At 33.8% G+C, this 26128-nt stretch overlaps 1 protein-coding gene across 8 annotated transcripts in view; it reads left to right on the top strand.

Moving 5' to 3' along the window:
- Window positions 1–26128, top strand: part of LOC120532647 (aminopeptidase O (putative)) — a 233214-nt gene that overhangs the window by 81195 nt on the left and 125891 nt on the right. For all 8 annotated transcript variants that reach the window (XR_005634332.1, XR_005634333.1, XM_039758846.1 and 5 more), the window contains exons 6-10: window positions 6711–6900; window positions 11159–11265; window positions 16737–16839; window positions 23269–23376; window positions 24444–24487. Coding sequence is in view for 6 of the 8 variants with exons in the window: in XM_039758846.1 (XP_039614780.1) it covers window positions 6711–6900; window positions 11159–11265; window positions 16737–16839; window positions 23269–23376; window positions 24444–24487 (552 nt within the window). In the remaining 2 variants the exon portion in view is untranslated. The remainder of the gene's footprint in view (window positions 1–6710; window positions 6901–11158; window positions 11266–16736; window positions 16840–23268; window positions 23377–24443; window positions 24488–26128) is intronic.

The raw sequence follows: 26128 nt of genomic DNA on the forward strand, positions 1-26128 counted from the left end.
TTGTACTGAGTCTAGTAATTAGCCAGTTCATTTTACAAGTATCCCAGGAAATTTGCAGAAAACATTTCAGAAGACAAAACTGAGAAGTGGCAGTTCAGTGTGGGTGCTAATAGAAAATCAGCAATAGATTCAAACATAAATAAGCTTATTAACATTTCATTAACATGCTGCTCTTTCACAAATTAGTGTGCCGAGGACATCATAGAGCCTATTAGTGTAATTTTAGGCCTTCGTCACATTTCACAGTTACATTAAGTATTTTTTTTCCCAAGAAAATTAAAAAAGAATATGATTTCAAAAAAATTGTACCAGTTTACACTGTCTTTTATTCTCTGTAAAGACAAATTCATGGTGGAAAATGTCTCAGACAAACTTTCTACTGTCTGCCCATCCTCTGGAAACAGAAATGAAAAAGTGCAACATTAGGATGGTTGACCAAAGTGGAGTTCTTTTGGCTTTGATATGTTATTCCCTATCCAAAAGGAATAAAATTGATTGCTTGTGCATAAATGATTTAATAATCTTTACTTATTAGTATCTGAGTTTGTTTGTGGTGCCTTAGTTTTGAAAAAATGAAATGTAAAAATTCTGCATATTTTGTAATGGAAAACTTCATTTTCTCCTTCTCTTTCATAAATCAAAAAATATACGTTTTGCATTTATACCATCTGACTTCTACTGAAATTCAGTAGGCATGGAGATACTTTAACAAATACAAGCATGCACGGTGAAAGGTATATAATACAGAATTTTAGACAGAGTAATGATATTAAAATCAGTTAAAGTAATTTTATATGATATAAAACAGGAACCAGGGTGAAAAATATTATATTCCTATTGGCAGAAGAGAATGGCAAACATTCTAGGGGAAAGAAGAACTAAATTCCGTAAGAAGTAAGCAGTTTTACACTATTATAAGAATCATCATAATCATTGCTGGTTTAAAAACCATTTTCTGGGTTTACCCTGGCTAGATGAGTAGAAAGAAATCAGATATGTGGTATATAATTTATTTATTGTTAAAGCTGTTTGTGTTTTCAATTTGCAGAGTGCATGGAACATCTGGATTTTTTATTTGCTAAATTCCTAAAGTTCTTTCTTCCTTGAAATAAACAAAAGTAGAATTACATGTCATGGAAGTGAAAATTATGACAATATGTTCAATGAACAATAGCAAATACTGGTTTCTAATCTATCTAAATTACTGTAACCAGCATTCTGATTTTACTTTGTTTATTTTTTGTATAAATTGAGTTTTGAATGTGTCTTCCTTTAGCAATGTAACAACTTCACCGCTTGAGTGCATTTAGTGCTTAGTTGTTTACAAATTGGGGTCAGAATTGGGTTTTTTATTAAATCATGTTAGAATATTGGACATCTTAGTTTAACCAACAGGGAGGTAGTCAATATTTAATTTAAATTTTACCTTTGTAGCAATATCATTGAGAAACATATGACAATATTTATGTTTAACCAGCTATAGTCTAATATAAAATCTATAACTCTTAGAGCTTATGCAGTTTACTAAAATTAAACAAAATAAATAACAAACTGTATCTTTATAATCATTCAGGCTTAACTTTGTATACATCAGCAAGTCTCTTCTGAAGTAAGGATGTAACAGCCAACTTGATTTGTGCATATTTTTCTTCAGTTTAACTAATCTGTGATGTGATGCATTTAAGGAGCCTCATTTTTGATGTTAAATATAGCAGAGGTTTTGAAAACTTTTTTATAAACATACTCTAGAGTAGTTTTCCACTTTTTTCATTTTAAATTTAACAAGATTTTTTTTGAAACTTGGATTTGTAGTGTTTTATTTTTCAAACAACAGCCACCACAATCATAAGAAAACAAAAAAAATATTACATTAATAATGAGAGTAATAATTGTCCTCCAACTGGAGTAGCATAGGAGACACAGACGTGGCAAAATAAAACTAACTGACAACATAAATGTAACTCTAAGCTTTGAATTAATTGATTTAAAGACTAATTTAATTAACTGTGTAAACGTCTTCCCAAATGTGCTGACATTAAAACCTGACAAAAATCATCCTCTCTATGACTTGATTGATGACACTCTTCACATTCATTCCTCAATCACTACAGATGTCCCCGTAGTTGGCTTCTGGGTTGAAAAACTTTCCGACATTGTTCAATAAGTGGATGGCGATGTGTGCATGTGGATACAGTCAACAGGAGTTATGGGCAAAGTTTAAAGATGATTGTTTTGTTTCAGTTTAATTTAATTTTGTGATAACACTGGGATAGTCAGTTTATTTCAATGACCTAAATTACATTTATACATTTATGATTTGTTGGGTAGCTTTGGTAAGATTATGCTTTTAACTGTCACTGTCAGTGTAGCTCAGTTCTGATTTTTTTTCATTCATGTGTGAGAAATGTGGACAGTAAAAATACAGGGAGTCACAGCTTTTCAAATTGGATTTAGACCATTTTTCTATGTGATATTACATTTCATACAGACATGCAGTATTCAGCTTGAATGAGAGATACGTCTGAATATTTACACTGTCCAGCTGTACATCCTGAAAGTCCTCTGTTTTGGGAAGCTTGATGTAATCCAGCATTACAGCACTGGACTGTGTGCTGCAGCCTATTGCCAGCTAATATAGCTCAATAAGAACAACATTTTTATTTTTATAGCACATTTTCATACAAGGAATGTAGCTCAAAATGCGTTGCACGATATTAAAGAAGAGGTACAAGAGAAAAAACAGCAAGTTAGAAATAATTTATTTATAACTAAATAAATAATATTTAAAAAATTAATTTATAAAGAATCAATATGCACTTACATAACAGATATACTAACAGTAGAATTGTAATTTGAAAGTATGTTTTTTAAATCTGTTAAGATAAGTCTGATCCTTTAGTCAGATGGCCAGGGAGGACAGAATAAACAAAACAAAACAAAAACAACCTGCAAGTGTTCCAGGCCAAAAGATCACCCAGCCCCGAATGGGCATTCTACCCAGTATAAAGGTACTAAAGTCAGTCTTATTATTTTTTAAATCTTCATAATATGCAGTTGGTCTCATAGACAGTTGAAGTATCGACAGTACTTTCACTCCATCATCACAAGCAGCTGCACAGTAATGTCATGGCACAAAATGAAATGAATTTAGAGAAAGGCCAAATTGGAACAGTGGGTTTTTTGTAGTTTTTTTTTTTTTTAATGAATCAATGATATTAGCCTGGCATATCTCTATCGATAAAGTATTTCAAAATTTTGATGCATAACAGCAAAAGGCCACCTCACCACTTCTTTTATGCTTAGCTCTCAGTATAATAAGCAAACCAGTGTTAGACAATCTGAGGTTACGACTGAAAATATAATAGGGACAGGCACTTCAAATAATGCAAGGGAGCAAAATTTGTCATAGCTTTATATACCATTAGCAGTATTTTAAAATCTATTCTAAAGGACACAGGTAACTATTATAACAATGCTAAAACCAGTGAGATGTGGTCAAATATTCTTGACTGATTAAGATTCTAGCTGCTGCATTTTGGGCTCAATTGTTCTTCTTTTTTTTGTTTGCTGAAATTGCACAGCTGAAGTACATATTTTTCCAAAAGAGTCTTGCAAGCAGGCCTTAACATAAGTAATCGAAAGGTTCTCTTGATAATCTGAAATTTCAAACCCACTGTTTTGCATCAGCATCTCCATATCTTGCAATCATCAGTCCTGCTATCACTGTCATGTCCACAGGTTTCTGTATATATTTATGGCCCTCAAAGCAACAGTTGGCAATTTTTTGTTTTATATATCTGTTCCTTGCCATCATAAGCTGATGAATTTGCACAAATCCTGTACTAAAAATAGCACAACAGCCAGTATGCTATTGCATTTTGTGGTGCTCTGTTAGGTTGTATCTCTGTGGTAGATTTGTTTTATTGATTTTACGCATGCAAAGCATTTTCAGGATGGATATCAGTACACACCCATATCAGATTTGGATTACTTACAAAATGAATTTGAATGGTCAAACAAAAAAAAAACAAAAGATCAAAATTGAGTCAGTTTTAGCTGCAGTCTAAATGTAGCCGTAGTATCCTGTAGCAACATTTTGACTCAAATGCATCTGGTTTGGACTTTTCAAGTAAACTTTATTATTGCTGCTTTTTTCTAGGATTGCACTGGGATTGGGGGGTGATTGATCAAATTCTCTTTTTCTAGGATTGCACTGGGATTGGGGGGTGATTGATCAAATTCTCCCAAGTAGACAGTGCATATGACAACAAATAAATATGCCATATTTGATTCACTTTTTGTTTACATTCCAGTTAAGTGTTTGGCATGCTGTAGTCATTTAAATAATTGTTACATATAGAGATGGAGATTAGGAGTGATGCTATGGAAAGTATGTTGCATAAATTCCCTCTATTTGCTTAACCTACTTAATCCAGTTTTAGGTTGCATGATGCTGGAGACTACATCATGTATAGTAGATTTTATTGCAGAAGATAATTCATGTATGAGCGCCACCCACATGAGTATACCTTTCAACACTCATCCGGGTACTAGGGGCAGTATTAAGTCATGTCTTCCCTTGGCTTAAGCCCTACCTAAAAAAACTACTAAACACACCATGCAAATATACTTGAAATATAATCATCAAATATATCAGGAAAAATGAGTTGGTTTTCAAAATAAATATTACAAATAAATAAAATGTCCGCTCATTTATATGGCCCAGGAAGTAGTTGTAGTACGAAGGCCATTAAAATATTTTAAAAAGATTTAGACATTCCAGTAAAAAACATAAAATTACCAATGACAGACTTGTCAGTATTCATCATCAACAGCATTGCTTATGAGTGTGTGAGGACATGTTAATGATTACAAATTTAGTGCAAATTTAAAAGAAACTGAGGATGTGGAGGCAATTAGCCTTGTCTTTTCAGCAGTGACAATCCATCATCCAGCACAACATACCAATGTAAGTAAAGTAAAAGGCAAGTCTGTCACAAACATACAAACTAGCAAAGAATGAAAGACATCGATGTATTTGTGTAAAATTCTAATGTCTGTAATTTAGTTTGTTAAGTAAACTAAAGTACAACATAACATTAAAACCAAGCCTCTCAGCTAAAAACATGAAATTAAAAAGGTCTGGCCCCTCATCACATAATGATGCTTTATACAAGGCATATTCAATGAAAATGTTTTAGCCCAGTCTCTGCCTGCTACCAATTGTAAAGCCATTGTGTTATCTGAAACCATTCAGTATTGAATTATCAAACTTTTCTTATTGATGAACTATGACAACGATTAAGAAAGTATCTGGATGAGATTTTGGGAAGGTGTAGCTATTAAATAGCCAATTAGGATTTGTGGACAAATGGTCTTCTCTCAATTAAAAATTATATATTTATGCACTAACCTGAGTTAGGAGCCCTGGGCGTGTATAATGCACCTCATTACATATATCCCTGTGCAAATAGTATCAGGAAGCCACACATAGCAACAGAATATTATTATTATTGTTATGTATTTTATTTCACTGGTTTTGTTATCTTAATCATTTCCTGAGGAAGTGTGCTGTTAGTTAGTACAATCTTCTGGCTTATTGATGATGTGAAAGATACATCATTATTATTTTTTCACAATTTGAAGTCTTTGAGCTCTCATCTTCTTCCTTAGGAGTAATATTTTGGGTCAGCATTATTTATTCAGACTAGGTTAATTGTCATTTTTGCATAGATACTATAGAGAACTGATTCTGGAATTGTGAAGGTTTTTACTAGAAGCATATGGCTTCTAGGTAAGGTTACATAAAATGAAAGATAAAGGTAAAATTTTAATAGCTGTTTGCCATTGAAATCAAAACCTTGTTTACCACATAGTGTAAAATATATTTAATATTTACTGCATTTTGCCAATGCTTTTAAAATATATTTATGCATTAAAGATGTCCTTAGGTGCTGATTTGTTGTACTTTTTATTTTCCTGCTCTAGTGCTTTTTGGGGGCATTTTTCATGGCAGTTTAAAGTTGTATTCTTGCCAAATATGATGTCTTAAGAGTGTGATGTTAATTTAACCACATAAACTCCAGTACATGTTCACTGTTTATGATTCTAGACATATTTTTAGACAAAGTTTAAAACCAGACATTAACCATTTGTAATCCTTCTGGCAAGTCAGTATGTGCTTTGTTTGGCTTATCAAGTTAAAAGTAGGATGGTAGACTCTGTCAATAAAACAAAAAAGCTGTATTTTACAACACATCAAAAACAAAACAAGTAATATCAATCATTCATATTGCATAACAAATTAATTTAGTCCTACTTTCATCATTGTTTAATTACTAGGAAAGTATTTAAAAGCTTTTAAAAGACAAAGAAGGCATGTGGAAATTTCTTTTGTTTCTGCAGACATGAAAATACTCTTAAAACTGTCACAATTGATAGATACGAATGCTAGTGGTAATTAAAAGATCAAAGATTGAAGACATACAGGTGACGTTTAAAAATAACTTTAATGGATCTGTAATTCACTTCCATCTCTACCAAATAATGTCTGCTCACTCATTATTTGTTATTTATGGATTTATGCCCATCGTTCTGTGTCATCCTTATATTAATAGGCTTGCTTTTTTAATGTAGCTTTATGTTAAATTGTTATGTTCTGTTCTCATTGCAAATATGTATTTAGATTTTTGTCTTTCTCATTTCTGCAGCCCTCACATCATCTTTTTGTCCCAAAGTATACTTCCTGGAAAGAGTTACCTTTGTGGTGCACGACTTTGCCATGAGATTGCCCATGCCTGGTTTGGTCTAGCCATTGGTGCTCGGGACTGGACAGAGGAGTGGGTCAGTGAAGGCTTTGCCACATTCCTAGAAGATGTCATTTGGGCATGTGCTCAAAAGGTGATTTTAATCTTTTTTTTTTCTGATTCTACTTTTTCTGGAAAATATATCAAGTAGAGCAGTGGTGCAGTTGTTATCACTGCTGTATCATAGTTCCAGAGGTCTGGATTCAATTTTGATGTTCTTTGGCTCCATAGTTCCTCACTGTTTATATATTTTCCCATTGACTATGTGGGCTTTTCTACCAGCGCCCTGGTTTTTACCCACTTCCAAAAATAGCTTTATTAACTTATTTGGTGACTCTGATAAAAGTGTGTACACAAGTGTACCCTTCAATGGATTGGCACCCTGTTTAGAAATAGTTGCTGCCTTGCAGTATTTTCATGGTCCTTAATCAAATAATACCATAAAATAGCAAGGGCTTACTCGCTCACCGTCCCCTTTGTTTGGCTTGTCATCAGAAAATCAGTTTTATTATCCAGCCAGGTAACAGTATTAGACTTCCTTACAATACGTTGCCCAGCACTAGATTAGGTTTTTGACTTGGTCCATTTTTTTTAAATTGGAAGCACAAATCTAATATATTGGATCTCTCCAATAGCAAGAGTTTTCCCAAGCAAACTTGATAATTCTGGATATTGTCTTAATAATCCATATGATGGATGGTTTAAATTCCCATTGATTGTGCATTTGGAAGGCGACTAGGGCTAAAGATGGCAGTCTGACAAGTGAACAAAACATCCCACCACTTAGTCAGAACAACATAGATTATAGTACACTAGCTCAGTGTGTTGTTAGTTTATTTTTTATTTCTCCCTAAAACCCATCACTATGTTTTTGATGAAAAAATGGAAGCATTTTTAGATATATTTTGGAACAATTTGGCCTTTTTCTGGGTTAGAGTGGTCCCCATTTTTGTATGGTATTTTTACTCACAATATATAAATGAAGTCCTTCTTAATTTCTGTCCTGAAGTTGACTGTCATCAGGATTTTTTTAAATTAGTTTCATAGACACTTGACTTCATTGTTTAGTATTATAGCTTATTGTTTATTTGTTTCCTCTATTGTGTATCTAAAATGTGTTACAGTGTGACATTTACATTTATTAGAAATGTAGAAAAGTTTGTATTTTTCTCATGGCGTTAAATACTTAAAATTTTCCTGTGTGCTCATATTCTTTTGAGTTCATTATTTTTAGGGATGTTTTCTTTTTTAACAGTATAGAAATACTTACATGAACAAAGTGGGGAGCTGATGCAAGTGCACATGACACTTAATGCTAATGGTGAATGGCTGCTTTAGTGTCATATTAGTAAGCAATAGTTTAAACAACAAGAACATTTAAGTGAAAATGAACCATTAAAAGCAAGTTAAGGAAAAAGTATTTGCTTTTTTACACACAAATGCCCACTACATTCAAATAAAAACTTTACATACCCAGTTCGTCAATTTTACTTTGACACAAAAAGGGGTGAAACTAGTAAAAGACAGCTTGCTTATTTAGGCTAGGATTACATTTAAAAGGTTATTGTTGGTTGGAATGAAAACTTGCAGCCAAACAGTTCTTGATAGTCATCATCGATCTACAGCATTGCCTACCTCAACATCACTGACCTGTTGACCACAGTCAGTATAAGATAAGATGTATACCTGTCCATGGTGTTCTGTGAAACAGAGAGAGCAAAATGACTGCTACATGATTTTAAAATCATTTTACTGCCTTGTCCATAGCTATTTTTCAATTGTATTCTTTTTGCTGCCTGCTGAGTTGTATCATTTTTTAAATTAATGTCTTTGATTGTTGTCCACTAGCTGTTTTTTTTGTTTCTCTCCCTTTGTTGTTTTACCCCTGATATTGGGCATGCAAGAGATGATCAAATCATTTTGAGCCTGATCTGTTAAGAAAAATGCCAGTAAAGCTTTACAAATTATAGTTTTCATCATGATACATGTGAACAGTAATAAACTTGTCAAAACATTAAAATTGATTATCTATGTTGGTCAAAAAAATGGTCTGTCGTTCTTAATGCAATCACTCTTTTGTACCTGACTTGATGTTTTCATTATTGACATAGAGCATCTCCGGGAAGTAGGCCTTTAGTTTGGGGAATATGTGGGGCCAGATCTAGAGAACAGTACAGATCTCTTCAAATCCATATTTTCTTTAAATTGTTTTTGCAGCTCACACAGTGTGATCAATGCCATATTTGTGAACATAAAGAGGATGATTGATGGCATTTCTTGCCACTTTTCCCTGATTGCCTGATGTAAACTCCAAAGCAAATCAACATAATATTGATTGGTTTTGTTGGCCTTTTCAGTCATGAAGAGACTACATCCTCAATGTCATAAAAAAAACTCTGCACATAATCTTGTCAGCAGTGGCTTGGACTTTGAACTTCTTTTAGTATACAGAGAATCACCGTGATTTTGATCGTTCTTTGCAATCAGGGTCTTAGTGATATATTCAAATTTCATGCTCTATTATGAAATGCTTCTTTAATTTCTCCCAGCCCGGATTAGTCTGAAATTCTCCTATATAATGGATGCAGAGATTTTTCATCTCTGGAGTTAATATTCTGGGCACCCAATGTGCACAAGCCTTACACATGTTTAATTGAAGAATGGATTCAAATAACTCTAATCCCTCTAATGTATTCTATCTCACCCCCTGTCACTCTGATTGCCCATTATGATTTGCTTCAAGATGGAAGCTATTTTCTCCAGTCACTGTCATTGAGGTATAGTCAAATCTTTGCTTATCATTGAAAAAATACATCCCTAACTCAATTCTTCAGTTTATTTAATGACTGTGGCATATTAAGTGGACCAGTCCTGGTACATGTTGACCGAGTGAGAGTGAATCTGTAGCATTAGCAATGTAATGATGGCACAGTACTTGACATTGTGCTTTTTGACATCCACTGTAAATGAAATATGCTAGAAAGCATTCATTTTATTACACAGGAAGTACTGTCAGGCCACTTTGGAAATGAGCACCATGCAATATGCCTTTCAGGTACATGCAGAAATCATTTTACCCATATATACAGGCTAAATCTTTCTTATACAGTATGTAGCTGGGTTCATGTTGTATGAAGGCCTGATGTGACCGCTGTACATTTTCTGAAAAGGATCCATATAATCCCTGTGTGAGTTAATCTGATATCAGACCTTTCTAAAAGAATCAAGTTTCATCCTAGCTAAAGGTCTACTCATATGTTACCAATAAAATTCTGTTTTAGCCATTTTGTGTTTTTTTCCCAACATCAGATTGAAATTTATTGTATCCCCTTCATATTGTTAAATATCTTTTAATAATTACTAATCACATTTTTTCTTGACAGTTGTTGCCGATTTTGTCACCTTTTACCACAATATTCATCTGGATTGCTTCAAAAACAATGTTGGATTAAGTAGAACTCTTTTGCAGCCTTTTTGTGTTTGCAGTTTTTGCTCTAAAATGATGAAAACAGCACTTTTTAGTCTCTGCTTTGTGTGGCTAATAGAGGTTGTTTCCTTCTCATACACTTGAATTTAATACTCTCATTATTTTCATACTGGTAATAACTGTACGTTATGCCATAGTGTACTTTAGCTATAACTAAATTCAGGGTCTTTATTATATGAAAAAAAAATATTGAACAGTGTGACTGGATCATGACATCATGACGTGATAAAATTATTCATATACAGAATCCTGCCTAAGGAAAGGGCCTTAAATTATCTGATATGCTTTTTTGAATATTAAAGTAACATTTTGATTCTACATTTCCTCAGCTATACTAATATGGGCTTTTTCTGCATCATTTTGTGATTCTGATGAACACCAACAACCCTGTAGTTTCAAAATCATTATTAATCATTATTATACTATTTAACAGATGGTCATTTATTTCAATTCCCAGAAATTAGATTACTGTTTTCTATAAAGAATGTGAACATTTTTGCTAATTTCTTAGCTCTCAAGCTTTGTGTTACTATATTAAGTGATTTGTTTGCTGTCGCATTAGAGCTGATACATTAAAAAAAAATCAATATTTAAATGTAATCATGTTTATTTTGAGTACACTCAACAACCTCTAAAAAATATATATATTGATGATAATAATAATTAAGCATGTACATATTCCCTGTTTCTCAGCTCTGGATAAGATAATTACATATTATAATGAGCTGACATATTAAATGTGGAAATATGACCATGTAAGGCTTTTTCAATGTTGTCTTTTTTACTGTCACCTTACAATTATAATGAGAATAAGATATATACTTATATTTTTTAATCACTGCCATGTTTTTATTTTCAAATTCAGCTTCCACAGGAAGAAGCTGTGAAGCAGCAGGAACTCAAGGCATTTCTGCGTTTCAGACGTCTCAGGGATGAATTGCAGATTTCAGAAGAACAGCTTCAGATTCTCAGGTGGCCTGATTGTTTTATTGCTTAGCAATGGTACTTTGATTTTGAGAGTATAAGCCTCTGTTCTGAAAATTATTATTGTCCTAAGAAGGATTGGTGAAAATTTGGAATAGATAATAATAACTGCAGTGTGAAGTTCTCATCCTTAATAAAACTAGATGCTGTAATTTTGGCATTGCTGAAATAACTGTTAAGAAAATTAACGTGACACTTCTTTTAGTTTTCATTGTCAGATATATATTATGTAACTTATATTTCAAAACCTGTTTTTGTTTTAATTATGACTGACAGAAATCAGTGCATCACAATAAATAGTGGGTGTATGAAAATTAACATGAATTTGTACTCATCATAGTTGCACAAATAGCCAACATTATCTGAATATATTTGAAAATGTGATAATGCAGTTGAGAGCATTATCAAATTAAGTTAGAAAGCTACAGAATTTCATAGCAAACTGCAAATATTGTTAGTTCACTCAGAGAATAAACTAATTATTTTTAACTCCTAATCTGAGTAAACTGCTTTTTATTGTTTATTCCCATTTATCTGTGCTCATTACTTCGGGTATTGTATCATTTTAAACTTTCAACTTGAAAGTTAGTAGGTATGATAGGTTTTTCAGGAGAAAAATGCTTTGACTAGCCAGTTTTCCAGTTTTTATGGTTGCCTCAATAACACAATATTAGTATATTTAATGATAAATCTTGGGCAATTGCAAAATTAAAGTGGACTTAGGTTTCAAATTAATATAACAGGTGCTCCACTTTTTAATGTAAGCATATGTTGCATGAAATGTGAAACTTTCAAAGAGTTCAGAATTCCTGCAAAATAATAAAGCAACTTTTCAGCATCAGCCACAATATCTAAAATGTTCTGTTCTCTTGAAACCCCAGAAACACTTTATTGATGATTTATGCTTCCTTATAGAGATGACGAACACATGGGAGATTTTTGCAAAGTAACATATTACGAATGAAAAACAATATGGGATAATACTATATTATTATTTGATAGTAGCCCTTTTGTTCTGTGATAAGAACAATTAATTTTCTTATGAAAACTGTAACTGATCATGAATAAATATTTCATATATTCATTATTTTTCTTTGCTAATTATAGCAGATATCTAATGTTACCCAGATACAGATCTAAACTGTCAGTTGGGCAGCAGATTCTGCATGATCAGCATTAGTAAGGAGTATTAGTTTTCATTTTCAGACAGATATATAGCAATGATTAATATTTACAGTATCTTTAAATCAATTTAAATATAGTTTAATTTTAGCTGCAATGTAGTTATCAGAGTGGTCTTTAAATTTTGTAGCATAGTGTTAGCATACTATAAATACTGTATGTGATATCCCATAATTATTCTCATGCCACAAATTTACATGAACAACATAAAATGGTTAAAGTGTATATAGAACAAAGTTTTAATATAGAAAATAATGCTTATTTTTGTTCACAGCATGCTATTCTCAGATCCAACTAATCCCAATCAGGCTTTCAGAGGTCTAAAACCTAAGCTATCAGCCCTGGGCACAAAGCAGTGACCAACCCTAGACAGCGCCTAGTCAGTTGCAGAGCTCATTCTTACACACACTCACACTTACACTGGACCAGTTTAGAATTTTCAAATAACCAAGCGTGCATGTTATTGTGAATGTCAGAAGATTATTGGAGTACTTGGAAAAACCCACAAAGACACAAGGAGAGTATGAAAGCTCTACACAGATAACAACTGAGCATGGGTTTTGAACTCCGGTAGGTTTAACCACCCCTCTGCCATTTCTTACATTTTGTATGCATAATTTGCCACAGTAAAAAGGAAGAAGATTCATATAAAAAAAGAAGACTCATGTAATACGTGCAGTTTTTCAGTCATTTGACGATTTTTGCACTCCTTTAATCTTTGTAACATAACAGACTGAGAAAATAATACAAACCTTCCAGCATTATCCAGCAACCACCATACAGCAACACTTCCAGCATCATCACACTGAGCAATGGAGTGCCACAGGGCTGCGTGCTTAGTCCACTGCTCTTTACCCTGCTGACTCACAACTGTACAGCCATGCACAACACCAACCACATCATAAAGTTTGCGGATGATACGACGTTGCTGGGACTGATAAGCAGGGATGATGAAACAGTATACAGAGATGAGGTGGAATGGCTGTCCGCATGGTGTGAAGACAACAATCTATCTCTCAGTGTCGATAAGACAAAAGAGATAATCATGGACTTCAGGAAATCACATCCTGCCCACATCCCACTCAGCCTCAACGGTTTAGATGTGGAGACTGTTAGGAGTACCAAGTTCTTCGGTATGTACATAACTAAGGAACTTACGTGGACACATAACACCTCATCACTAATCAAGAAAGCCCAGCAGAGACTACACTTCCTGAGGCGGCTGAAGCGAGCAAGTTTTCCTCTATCCATCCTCACCATGTTCTACCGAGGCACCATTGAGAGTGTTCTGACCAGCTGCATCACACTCTGGTATGGCAACTGCAACATATCCGACTGCAAGTGCCTGCAAAGGATAGTGAAGACAGCAGAGAACATTATTAGGGTGCCTCTCCCTTCACTACAGGACATATTTTACAAACGCAGTGTCCGCAAGGCCTGCAGCATTGTGCATTACACCCCTCACATGGACTTTTCACACTTCTGCCATCCAAGAGAAGATACTGCAGCATCAAAGCCAGATCTGCCAGGCTGCAGGAGAGTTTTTACCCCCAAGCTGTCAGACTCCTTAACACCATGCTGCCCCCTGGGATCTTCCACACTGCCTCAACCACCTCTAAAAACAGAACTTTTATACATGCCAGCCACTTTCCTGCAAAGACAAGTGTGCATGTAGAGAAGAACGGAAAATCTCATACTGACCTTTAAGTATTTTGATACTCTTGATATCCTTCTGCTGTGAAACATTCTGACCTTTCATTGTTTACACGTCCTAAACAACTATTATAATACACTGATAATTTCTTTATTATCATTTATTATTTATCTATTTATATTACATATCTATTGACTATATTTATGTATCTAGTTTGCAAATACCACACATTGCATCAATGTTCATATTGCTTACTACACGGCAATATTGCTGTTACTTCTGTGTCTTGTCTTTGCACAATGTCTTGTCTTGTTTGTGTTTTAATTTTAAATTTAAATTTAAATTTTAATTCTATTTTTAATTTATTATGGCACTTCATGTTTTTACACTGTGGACCCTGAGCTTTGTAATTTCGTCTCCTTGTATATGGTTGAGATGACAATAAAGTTCACTTTGACTTTGAAATTATGTTTTAGTGACCTTTAATAGCTAGCTTTTATTGAAAGATGACGGGTCAAAATACATTGTATTAAACAGATACTTAAAAATAAAATGAGAAGAAAGTTGACTTAAAATTATGAACAGTAGAAGAAACCAACCTCAAAATCCAGTGTTTCAACATACAAAAATTATACCAATTGATTTGCCCTAGTCCTGCTAAAGACTGGTCTATCCTTTCATCCAGTATTGTTTTGTACTTTCTTCAAAGTCTTCAAATCCTCCTTAGCATGATGCGATGTTTGAGTGACCAGCAGCATTTCCTTTAAAAGAGAAGTGTTGGTATGCCTTCCTAATTTCTAAAATAAAAATAAATGTGCTTTAAATTCTAATAGTTATTTTTGTTTGTTATTTGCAACTAGTGGCGTTGTGAAATCCCTACAAAGATACAATAGGTTTGAAAGGCAGCTTTAAGATGAAAATGAGCTGTCAACAAAAATAATGTTTGGTTAATTAAAAGGACAAACTAACGATGCAATTACAATTTGGAATGTATGCTTTATTTTTAATATTGCAAGATCTATGACTCCCATGCCTTGAATTATGGGGGCAATATTAGGAGCTATTAAGTTATTTAATGCAATTTCCTGTAATTAAGTTCTATAAAAAATGTACTAATATTGCTGCCAGTTCTAGTTAATCTAAAATGTAAATGGTTTTCATTATATTTAGTATTTAAAGGTTTGTTTTCCTGTTTCAAGGTTGTTATCAAAACTTTATGATTCATGTGCACATTTGCTATATGGTATGTTGAAACACAGCCAGAAAATAGTAAAAATTTTATTGCCTTAACCAAGAAAGGTTTTGTGAATTTATTTATTTTTTTGCTGACTCTCATACAATTAAAGCAGCAATGCAAATATACAACATACGTACAACAATAATCATCAAGTCATAAACAAGCAGTTTAACACATGATTACATGTTTTTGTAAGCTTCTCTTAAGATCAAGATTTTAAATGTTTATGTACAGTAGCTCGAAACTTGGGGATCTGTACTTTTATGCTTTAGCTTGCAAAAGTACAATCCACACTGGGGAGGTGTCAATCAATGATTTTAAAAGCAGTCCACGGCCATTTTGCCAGCTGCTTCCCATCCTCCACAAGGAGATTACCATGGCAAACAGTGACAGAGAAGGTCAAATATGTTCGGCAGTTAACTTGTAGAAAATGGTCTTTGCTTCCTGCGGCATTCTAATTTTTTTTTTACTTTTCCAGAAAGAACATCTTGTAAGCTTTCTTGAATTTAACAGATGTGTTGACCTCCCATATCACGATGCATACAGTAGAAACTTGAAATTGTCTATACCATATGTACATGGCGATTGATGTGTAAAGGTGCCAGTGATCTTTTGATTCACTTAAAATGTATCACTAATTCCTTTCAACAGTATGTGACACAGTTTTAATTATGTTCACCTCCAATCCTGTACCTGTTCGGTTTGCCATATCTAAGAACAGGATTCAAATAGTAATTAGTTGTTGTTTTTTAAAATATATGCCTCGTTTAGGAGATGGCTATTTCAGATAATGGCATTATGATCAAACTTGGGAGAAAGCAATTTGCAGGCTCATGTTTACTACACACATTTGCAAAACGTATTTGACTATTAATGTTAAATTGTATAACAATAAAGTTTGATTGTAAGTGGTATCTGATGACTCAAAAAATTCAGCATTAACTTTTAGCAGCAATTCTATATCATTAAATTGCTGAGGAACTTTTTTCCATGAATCTTGACTACTGTCCTATATAAATGGGGCCCATATAGTTCTGGCTAACAATCAACAGCAAAAACCTCCTTGTTTCTGACTTTATTTCTGAGGTGTCTCCATAGATTGATGATCTGTAGCATAATGTACTTTTGCAACATTAAAGCTTATAAAGACTACAGTACTTACTTTAAACTCACTGCCTTGTGTACTATCCGTTATAAAAATACCTGGTAATAGCATAATCATTGTAACGGAACTAATCTATCAGGAATAAGTTACACATACTTTATTCATAATCAAAACTTAGGTTACACTTAGATGAACAATAAATAAGTGTTAAGGATCTCACACATTCAAATATTATGCAGTAACGATAAATGCAATCAAATATAATTTGTGTTTATTCTTAGACCTCAGGGAGAGCGCACAGGAGAAGTAAGTGAATCAGGATCATCTCAAGTCAAACATGGCCTTAATCCAGACAAAATCTTCATGCAGGTGCACTACCTAAAGGTAATTTTACTTACTTCAGCTAAAAGAAGTAATTCATTTAATTTGATTTTATGTTGTTAAAAAAGACATGAATGATATGACTATTATTTCTATTAGTTTTCATCTCATTCATAAGTAAATATTTTCACATTACCATCTGTCTTCTTGTTCTTCAGAGCTTTGACTTTTAACTTATTTGATTTCAATTGCATATTTAACATTATACACTCTGTATGTATCATGTTTCCCATATATCATCTTCTAATCTTTGGTACTGTATATGTGACCATCAAAGTTTGGCTTGAAATGAATCTGCGTGTATTTTGACATAGTCTAGTTTTGAAACATTGTAGTTCATCAATTGTGTATCCCATTTTCTGAATTTATTTAGGAACATCAATGTATACATGCATTTCATGTTACTACGAATGTATTTAAAAGATGGTACAATGGATTTTCTGAATGATCATACACAGAATACTTTAAACGAAGTGAAACGAGTTCTAATGAATTAATCTTTTCAAGTTTTAAGTTCTTTGTGTCACATAAAATACTGATATTTCATTGTTTCATTTCAGATTTCATTATTTCATTCTACTTTGAGAACACCTTGTTGAGAATGATTAGTTTTTTTTTACCCTTATGAGTAGTTTGTTAGATTTGCTTTAGATAAAACACTATTATTGTTATTTTTGTTATAGTCTTATAAGAATTTAGGCTAAGGATGGACATTATGATGTAAACTGAGCCATATACTGTATTGTATATCATAAGACATCAATGAAGATATCAAATATACAGCGTCTTATATGTAAAAGTTCCCCATGGTACTTTATCAAGGCTCAGGAAAAGGGGATCTGTTACACAATGAACACTTATTGTCAAAAGACAGAACAATCTCTTATTCAAATAGTATTCCTGTTTGACGTGAATCGCTAAACCTAAAACTCATAGGGGAAGAAATTTTCACAGAGGGTGATGAGCATATAATGCAAATCACATTACAATTCTAAAAATGGCTGGATCATTTTAAAGGGATGATGTACAATTTCAGTCCTGAAAGATTGTTTTAGTACTTTTTTGGAAAGAAAAAAATTTGGTAAATAAAACCACAATCTCACAGTTAACATTATTTCCATTTCTATGCAGTATTAAGACCTACAGTTGTGCTTGAAAGTTTGTGAACCCTTTAGAATTTTCTATATTTCTGCATAAATATGACCCAAAACATCATCCGATTTTCACTCAATTCCTAAAAGTAGATAAAGAGAAACCAGTGAGACAAAAATATTATACTTGGTCATTTATTTATGAAAATGATCGAATATTACATATTTGTGAGTGGTAAAAGTATGTGAACCTTTGCTTTCAGTAACTGGTGTGAATTTGCAGTTATAACTGCAACTAAACATTTCCGGTAACTTTTGATCATTCCTGCACACAGGCTTGGAGGAATTTTAGCCTATTCCAGAACAGCTTCAACTCTGGGATGTTGGTGGGTTTCCTCACATTAACTGCTCGCTTCAGGTCCTTCCACAACATTTCAACTGGATTAAGGTCAGGACTTTGACTTGGCCATTCCAAAACATTAACTTTAATGTTCTTTAACCATTCTTTGTTAGAACGACTTGTGTGCTTAGGGTCGTTGTCTTGCTGCATGACCCACCTTCTCTTGAGATTCAGTTCATGGACAGATGTCCTGACATTTTCGTTTAGAATTCACTGATATACTTCAAAATTCATTGATCCATCAATAAAGACAAGCCGTCCTGGCCCAAATGCAGCAAAACAGGCCCAAACCATGATACTACCACCACCATGTTTCACAGATGGGATAAGGTTCTTGTGCTGGAATGCAGTCTTTTCCTTTCTCCAAACATAATGCTTTTCATTTAAACCAAAAAGTTCTATTTTGGTCTCATCCGTCCACAAAACATTCTTCCAATAGCCTTCTGGTTTGTCCACGTGATCTTTAGCAAACTGCAGACAAGCAGCATTGTTTTTTTGGAGAGCAGTGGCTTTCTCCTTCCGTTAAAGCGCACAACATTAATACTGTAATAAGCAATCTCAATGCACGTAGAAAATCTAGGAAATACGGCATAAACTTCAATAATCTAATTAAATTTACTACTTTAGAGGAACAATGTATTAAAACTATAAAAACAGATCACAGATTAAATAAAAATACACACAGAGCGGCTAATAAAATAATTTATTTCCAGTTCCTATTCCAAATATCAATAACGCACATAGTACTCATCTCTGCACCTCCGAAACATTAAATTTGGCACTATTAAATGTTAGAGCTTTAACTAACAAAGCGTTTTTTATCAACGATCTTATTAGTGATAAAAAAATAGATTTTATTGCACTAAGTGAAACATGGCTTTGCTCAGACGGCGTGTCTGTTTTAATCGAATCTGCGCCTCCGGATTACAGTTTTACTCGTGCAGACCGCCAGGGAAAAGGGGGCGGATTGGCTAACATTTACTCGAGCGATTAAAATGTAAAGATGTCAGTTTTGGTAAGTTCAAGTCTTTTGAGTATCTGGCCGTTGTTGTTCATGGAGATTCTCAAGTTCTAGTATTATCCGTGTATAGACCTCCTAAATATAACGCGTCTTTTTTTGAGGAATTCTCTGACTTAATGTCAATTTTAATTACTAACTATGACACACTCCTAATAGTTGGCGACTTTAATTTTCATATAGATAATCAGTGTGATCTAAAAGTAAAAGAATTTATGAACCTCCTGGATTCTTTTGATTTGAGACAACTCATAAATCAGCCTACACATAAAGCAGGTCATACGTTAGACTTAGTGATTACTAAAGGACTGAAAGTTGATATAAAACAGATCATTGATATTGGTCTATCAGACCATTTTCTTCTACTTTTAATATAGAAATAATGATAAAAAACACTCATGAGAAGCATATTGTTAAAAAACGCTTCTTTGACTTGGCAGCAGCTTTAAAACTTACAAACATTCTAAGCAATCAGTCCGTTTATAGTGCCAGCTATAATAGCGAGGATAATGTAAATAGTAAGGTGGAAAGATTTAATACTAAAGTGAGAGCTGCTGTTGACATAGTTGCACCTGAAAAGACAGTGAAAAAATCTTCTAGCATTGTTATACCATGGAAGACCCAAAGAGTGTCTGATTTAAAGAGAACATGCCGCAGAGCTGAGCGTCAATGGAGGAAGACTAAACTAACTATCCACCACGAAATATTAAAAGTCAAAATAACAGAATACAATAACACTGTCCGTCTTGAGAGACGCTGTTATTTCTTCAAGATTATAAATAACAATGCTAGTAATCCCAGAGTCTTATTTTCTACAATTGATCGCCTACTAAACCCAGGTAACTCAAAGGAATGCCTCCAAAGTTCTTCCAGTAAAACCTGTGAGGCTATTGCTGTATTTTCAATCAAAAAATTAATGATATTAGAAATAACATAGTATATCCCTCCAACACTAAGGATCCTCCTAAACCCCAGCATCCTGTTATAAACAAATTAAACTCTTTCACTAGGATAGATTTACCTGATTTACAAAAATAATCTCTCAATTAAAATCCTCCACCTGCATCCTTGATCCAATACCAACAAGGTTTTTCAAAAAAGTATCAGGCGTGCTAATTGATAATGTTCTGGACATAGTAAATTCGTCATTAGATACGGGGGTCTTTCCAGACTGTCTTAAGACTGCTGTAGTTAAACCCCTTCTTAAGAAACATAATCTCGACCCGTCAGCTCTTGAAAATTTTAGACCCATCTCTAACCTGCCTTTCTTAAGTAAAGTTCTGGAGAAGGCAGTCATTATGCAGTTAAATGACCACCTCAATAAACATGCTATTCTTGATAAATTTCAGTCGGGTTTTAGAACAAATCACAGTACAGAAACGGCACTCGTTAAAGTAGTAAATGATTTGCGAGTGAATGCAGACAGAGGCCATTTATCTGTTCTCATCCTCTTAGATTTGAGTGCTGCATTTGACACCATTGATCATAATATTCTTAGAAATCTCCTTAGTCAATGGGTGGGCCTCTCTGGCACAGTCTTAAATTGGTTTGAATCCTACCTGACAGGGAGAAAATCTGACACCTTATATTCCAAATCGTAACCTCAGATCCTCAAATGAGTGTCTCCTTAGAATTCCAAGAACAAAACTTAAAAGAAGTGGTGAGGTGGCCTTCTGCTGTTATGCACCTAAAATCTGGAATAGCCTGCCAATAGGAATTCGCCAGGCTGATACAGTAGAGCAGTTTAAAACACTGCTGAAAACACATTACTTTAACATGGCCTTCTCATAACTTCAATTTAACTTAATCCTGATACTCTATATGTTCAATTCATCATAATAACTATTCATGGTGGCTCTAAAATCCGTACTGACCCCTACTCTCTTTTCTGTTTCTTTTTCCGGTTTATTTGTGCTGGTGGCCTGTGCCACCTCCACCTACTCAAAGCTTCATGATGCTCCACCAATGATGGATGGATTAAAAGGCAGAATTCTTCGTGACCATCTTCATCAAGCCCTTCCGTGAGAACCCTAAATCCAAAGAGGACTGTTTCATTTATGTTAGGTAGAATGCCCAGAGGGGACTGGGCGGTCTCATGGTCTGGAATCCCTACAGATTTTATTTTTTCTCCAGCCATCTGGAGTTTTTTTGTTTTTTCTGTCCCCCCCTTGCCATTGAACCTTACTCTTATTCGATGTTACTTAATGTTGATTTATTTTGTTTTCTTATTGTGTCTTTTATTTTTCTATTCTTTAATATGTAAAGCACTTTGAGCTACTGTTTGTATGAAAATGAGCTATATAAATAAATGTTGTTGTTGTTGTTCCTTGCAACCCTGCAATGCACACCATTGTTGTCCAGTGTTCTCCTGATGGTGGACTCATGAACATGAACATTAGCCAATGTGAGAGAGGCCTTCAGTTGCTTAGAAGTTACCCTGGGGTCCTTTGTGACCTCGCTGACTATTGCATGCCTTGCTCTTGGAGTGATCTTTGTTGGTCGACCACTCCTGGGGAGGGTAACAATGGTGTTGAACTTCCTCCATTTGTACACAATCTGTCTGACTGTGGATTGTTGGAGTCCAAACTCTTTAGAGATGGTTTTGTAACCTTTTCCAGCCTGATGAGCATCAACAACTCATTTTCTGAGGTCCTCAGAAATCTCCTTTGTTTGTGCCATGATACACTTCCACAAACGTGTGTTGTGAAGAGCAGACTTTGATAGATCCTTGTTCTTTAAATAACACAGGGTGCTCACTCACACCTGATTGTCATCCCATTGATTGAAAACACCTGACTCGAATTTCACCTTCAAACTAACTGCTAATCCTAGAGGTTCACATACTTTTGACACTCACAAATATGTGATATTCGATCATTTTCCTCAATAAATAAATGACCAAGTATAATATTTTTGTCTCATTTGTTTAACTGGTTTCTCTTTATCTACTTTTTAGGACTTGAGTGAAAATATATTTATATACGTATATATATATATTTATGCAGAAATATAGAAAATTCTAAAGGGTTCACAAACGTTCAAGCACAACTGTATGCTGTTTGTTTTATTCCTTATCTTCTGTGTAATTTATGAAGGTTGAATCTTTTTGAATTTAATACTGTATCAACTGTTTATAGTATGTTGATTCTTCTCAATCGTCACATTTGGAAGAGTAACTTGACCTTTTATCATTTCATCTGTTGTTAAAGTTAAACTTATGATAGGCAATGTGTTGCATCGTGAATAGTACATTCAAGCAAGAATATTTTTTTTAAACTTCCTTTGTCTCTAAATCCCTTCCAAATGATCCATTTACTATTATCAGTTTGATATTTGTGAACACTCTGCAATGAATGAACTGATTTTCATTTTCCCATGTGTTCTGACTTCACGCTAATTTCTGTTGCAGTTACCAAATGTAACAGCATAAATAAAATGTGAATAATTATAATTGGTGTTTACTAAATTGTTGTTAATTGCATCTTGAATGGTGACACAATATAATACAGTATGTTTAATGATAATTTCTAATCAAATCCAGTTAACATTAAGACCCTGCACTACCTTTGTTTCATTAAAAAAAAACAAATTCACCCTATACATTTGTTCAAATTTCTAGTTTTTATTTATATTAGTTTGTTTTAACAAAATGTAATTTACTTTTTTGTTCTGTTTATTCATTTTAAGTGGTTGTCTATGCATTAGAATCTGCTGCTCTGGTTGGTTTTAAGTTGAAATTATTCTAATTAAGTGGTCCATGTGTCAAACATCAGATTTGACATGTTGGTGTTCCTGAAGCTAAAGTCTATCCAGGCTCAGCTTTAACATTTTGAATACTATTACTGTTTAAGTGCAAAATTATACTAAAGAATGTATTTCCTGTTGAAGAATTAATTACAGTGCATATTATTTTCTGTTTTTAGGGTTTCTTTCTTCTACGTTTTTTAGCCAGCAAAATTAAAGAAGAATTATATCTCCAGTTTTTTCGAGATTTTGTGGAAAAATTTCATGGTCAGCTTATTCTGTCTCAGGTGGGCTGTTCTGTGTTTACTTTTTAATATGGGAAATTTAGTGGTGCAAGTTTTTACATTAGCATTCTACAATGGTAGCTGTTCGTATTATTCTTAGTCTTATAATATGAATAAAGGGGAGACAACTCAGCTTCCCTGCAGTGTACCATGTTCTTCCATCTTTCATTGCTTAACTCACTCTTACTCTTAGAAGAGAGTTAGGTGCACACCTGACATCTGCTGGTTCACCCATCTCTAGCATTGTACATGGACATTACATTTTGACACAAATAGCACCATTCTAGGAGGTTTTAGTGCCACCCTAGCCCAAAGATTGCTATTTTCTTCTTGCTACCTTTAATCCTATATTTTAATTTTTCTCCTGTAGAAGGTGGCAGTGCGTAAGTTATGACCAAAAAATAAACCCAAATACCAGTTGATTTTTGTAGTATAGTTAGTGGCAAGAAAGCTAAGATAGAAATAGAACTTTTGCCTTCTTTTTTTGACTTTGCTTCTAGTTTACAAATAGGCTTTAACATTTGGTTTTGTTTGATTGTTTGCCTGCCTGTTGACTATGTTTCTGCTTTGTCCTCCCATTTTTACTTGTATGTGACTTTTTGAATGTTTAGAGTCTTTACAGTGATGCTCATTCTCCTGCATATAATGCATATACAGTAAATAGTATCTTGTTGGTATTCCTGCCTTCCATGTAGTTGTTTAGGAGAACTGCAATAGTGCCTGTCAAGGCTTCACCCACTACCGGCCCTGTTTGCACAGAATGATTTTGGATGCATCTCACTTTTATCTGTGGGGAATATTCTTAAATATGTGTCCCATCAAGCCCTTGGCACTTATTTCTCCCTTTTGATTTCCTTTTTCACAGCAGAAGTTTGTAAGAAATAATTGATGCTTCATTTCAAGTATTAAATTGATATTGCACAGTACAGGGAAAAAAAATAAGTTAGAGAGCACATACACATTAATTACATTGTTCATTGTAACCTATGAATCTCAGACATTTGATTAGTAAAAACTGAGGTTTGTGTTAATATGCTATACACTAATGCCATTCCTTTTTCCACATTAAGGATTTTCTGAAAATGCTTCTGGGACATTTTCCAGAAATTGAAAGGTAGGTACAGTTAAAATGTAAGTGAACTGTATTCATATTTGTTTTGTAAAGGGCCTTGTGGTGGTGCTTTCTGTGAAAAGCAAAATTATAGAAATTAATAAAACGCTAAATAGGGAAGAAACATCACAGCTCATTCACCCTTATATACTACAGTACTTTAAAGAAGGGTTGTCTTTAAGAAGAGAAAATTGATCTTCTTACTGTATCTGTATACTGTGCTGAAGCTAATTCATATAAGCAGCACACAGTTTGCATTTTGAATGGCTGTGTGACAACAGACACATCAGAAGTCCATCAGGGTTTGAGCCAACTAATAACAATGGCCTTCACCAAAACCCTCCTGTACAAACATTTGGTGTACTCGATAGGTTTAGTTGTGCTGAATCAATTTCTGAAATTGGAATTTTTCAACTACAAACCCTTTCCATGAGATAATCGGATTCAATGAAAAATGCCATTTTCAAAAAAACTGTGTTTGATTTATGGCATAAGTATCATGCTCAGAATATAATTTGTTTTTATATTTTCAGTTGACAAATTGCAGGCATCCTCGTTATTAACATTAATTATGGTGGAAACAACCCAAAATCAAGTATTTGCTACACCCTTTTTGCCTTAAATCAGTTTTTTTTCTGTTCTTATAACTTTAAAATGGATAAGAATTTATATATAGAAGGTTTAATTGACACATTTTTTATTGTCCAGAAGAGAGAAAATTGTTTAAATGTTTTTTTACAGAAAAGTCTGGTTGATCTATCTATCCATTGTCTTGAACAGGTAGCTGGTAAGCAGATAATAAATGAATAGAAATGCTTCCTTTATTGGCAAAAAAATACATATGTCACAATTTTCTTGGGAGTAAAAAGGTGGAAAATAACATAGACCTAGTTGAGCAGCTTCTCTCCTCCTACCTAGCACTTATGTGTAACATATCTGTAAAAATTAATTCCATATGCTTTTACTTTCTATTCTTTCTTTGAAAACCTGAGATCAGACTCTGGTGAACATGGGGAGAAGTTCCACCAGGATTTCACTCAGATGTAAAGACATTAGAGTAAAATGTGGAGTGAATCTATGTTAGCAGACATCTGTTGGTTATTTCACCATGAAACACTCTCAGAGGGACCGGACCGTAAGTGGGAAAAAAAGTGACTACTTTCTGTTAAATTTAAACCAGTTATATGTGTAATTTATGACATATTCAAGTCTGAATGTATAATTTTCATAATACATTACACTTTTTCTCTTAAATAATGTTTTTTAATTTTAAACCTTCATCTCTCAAAAGCTACATGCGATAGAGCATTTCTGTTGCCAAGGTTTTACAGACCAGTGTAATAAACGTAAAAATGCTGAATTACAGTCCAAAAAGCCTTGAAAACATTTCAGATATGTTAGTGTTTGGGCAGTTTTCATCTCCTACATATATATATCATTTTGCCACATACAGATTTACAGCCAAATATACAGACAGAAAATAATCTAAATTCAACCCTGCTTAGTTGCTCTTCTGACACTCATCTCTCTGCATCTGCCTCATATAAAGATATCTTTCTCTTTTTATAGTATTGTGATCCATCAAGATTTTTAAAAATCCCAATAATCTACACTCATTCCAAACAATGTATGTCTGGCAGGGAA

Source organism: Polypterus senegalus, chromosome 7 (assembly GCF_016835505.1).
Source record: "Polypterus senegalus isolate Bchr_013 chromosome 7, ASM1683550v1, whole genome shotgun sequence".
Classification (NCBI taxonomy): domain Eukaryota; kingdom Metazoa; phylum Chordata; class Cladistia; order Polypteriformes; family Polypteridae; genus Polypterus; species Polypterus senegalus.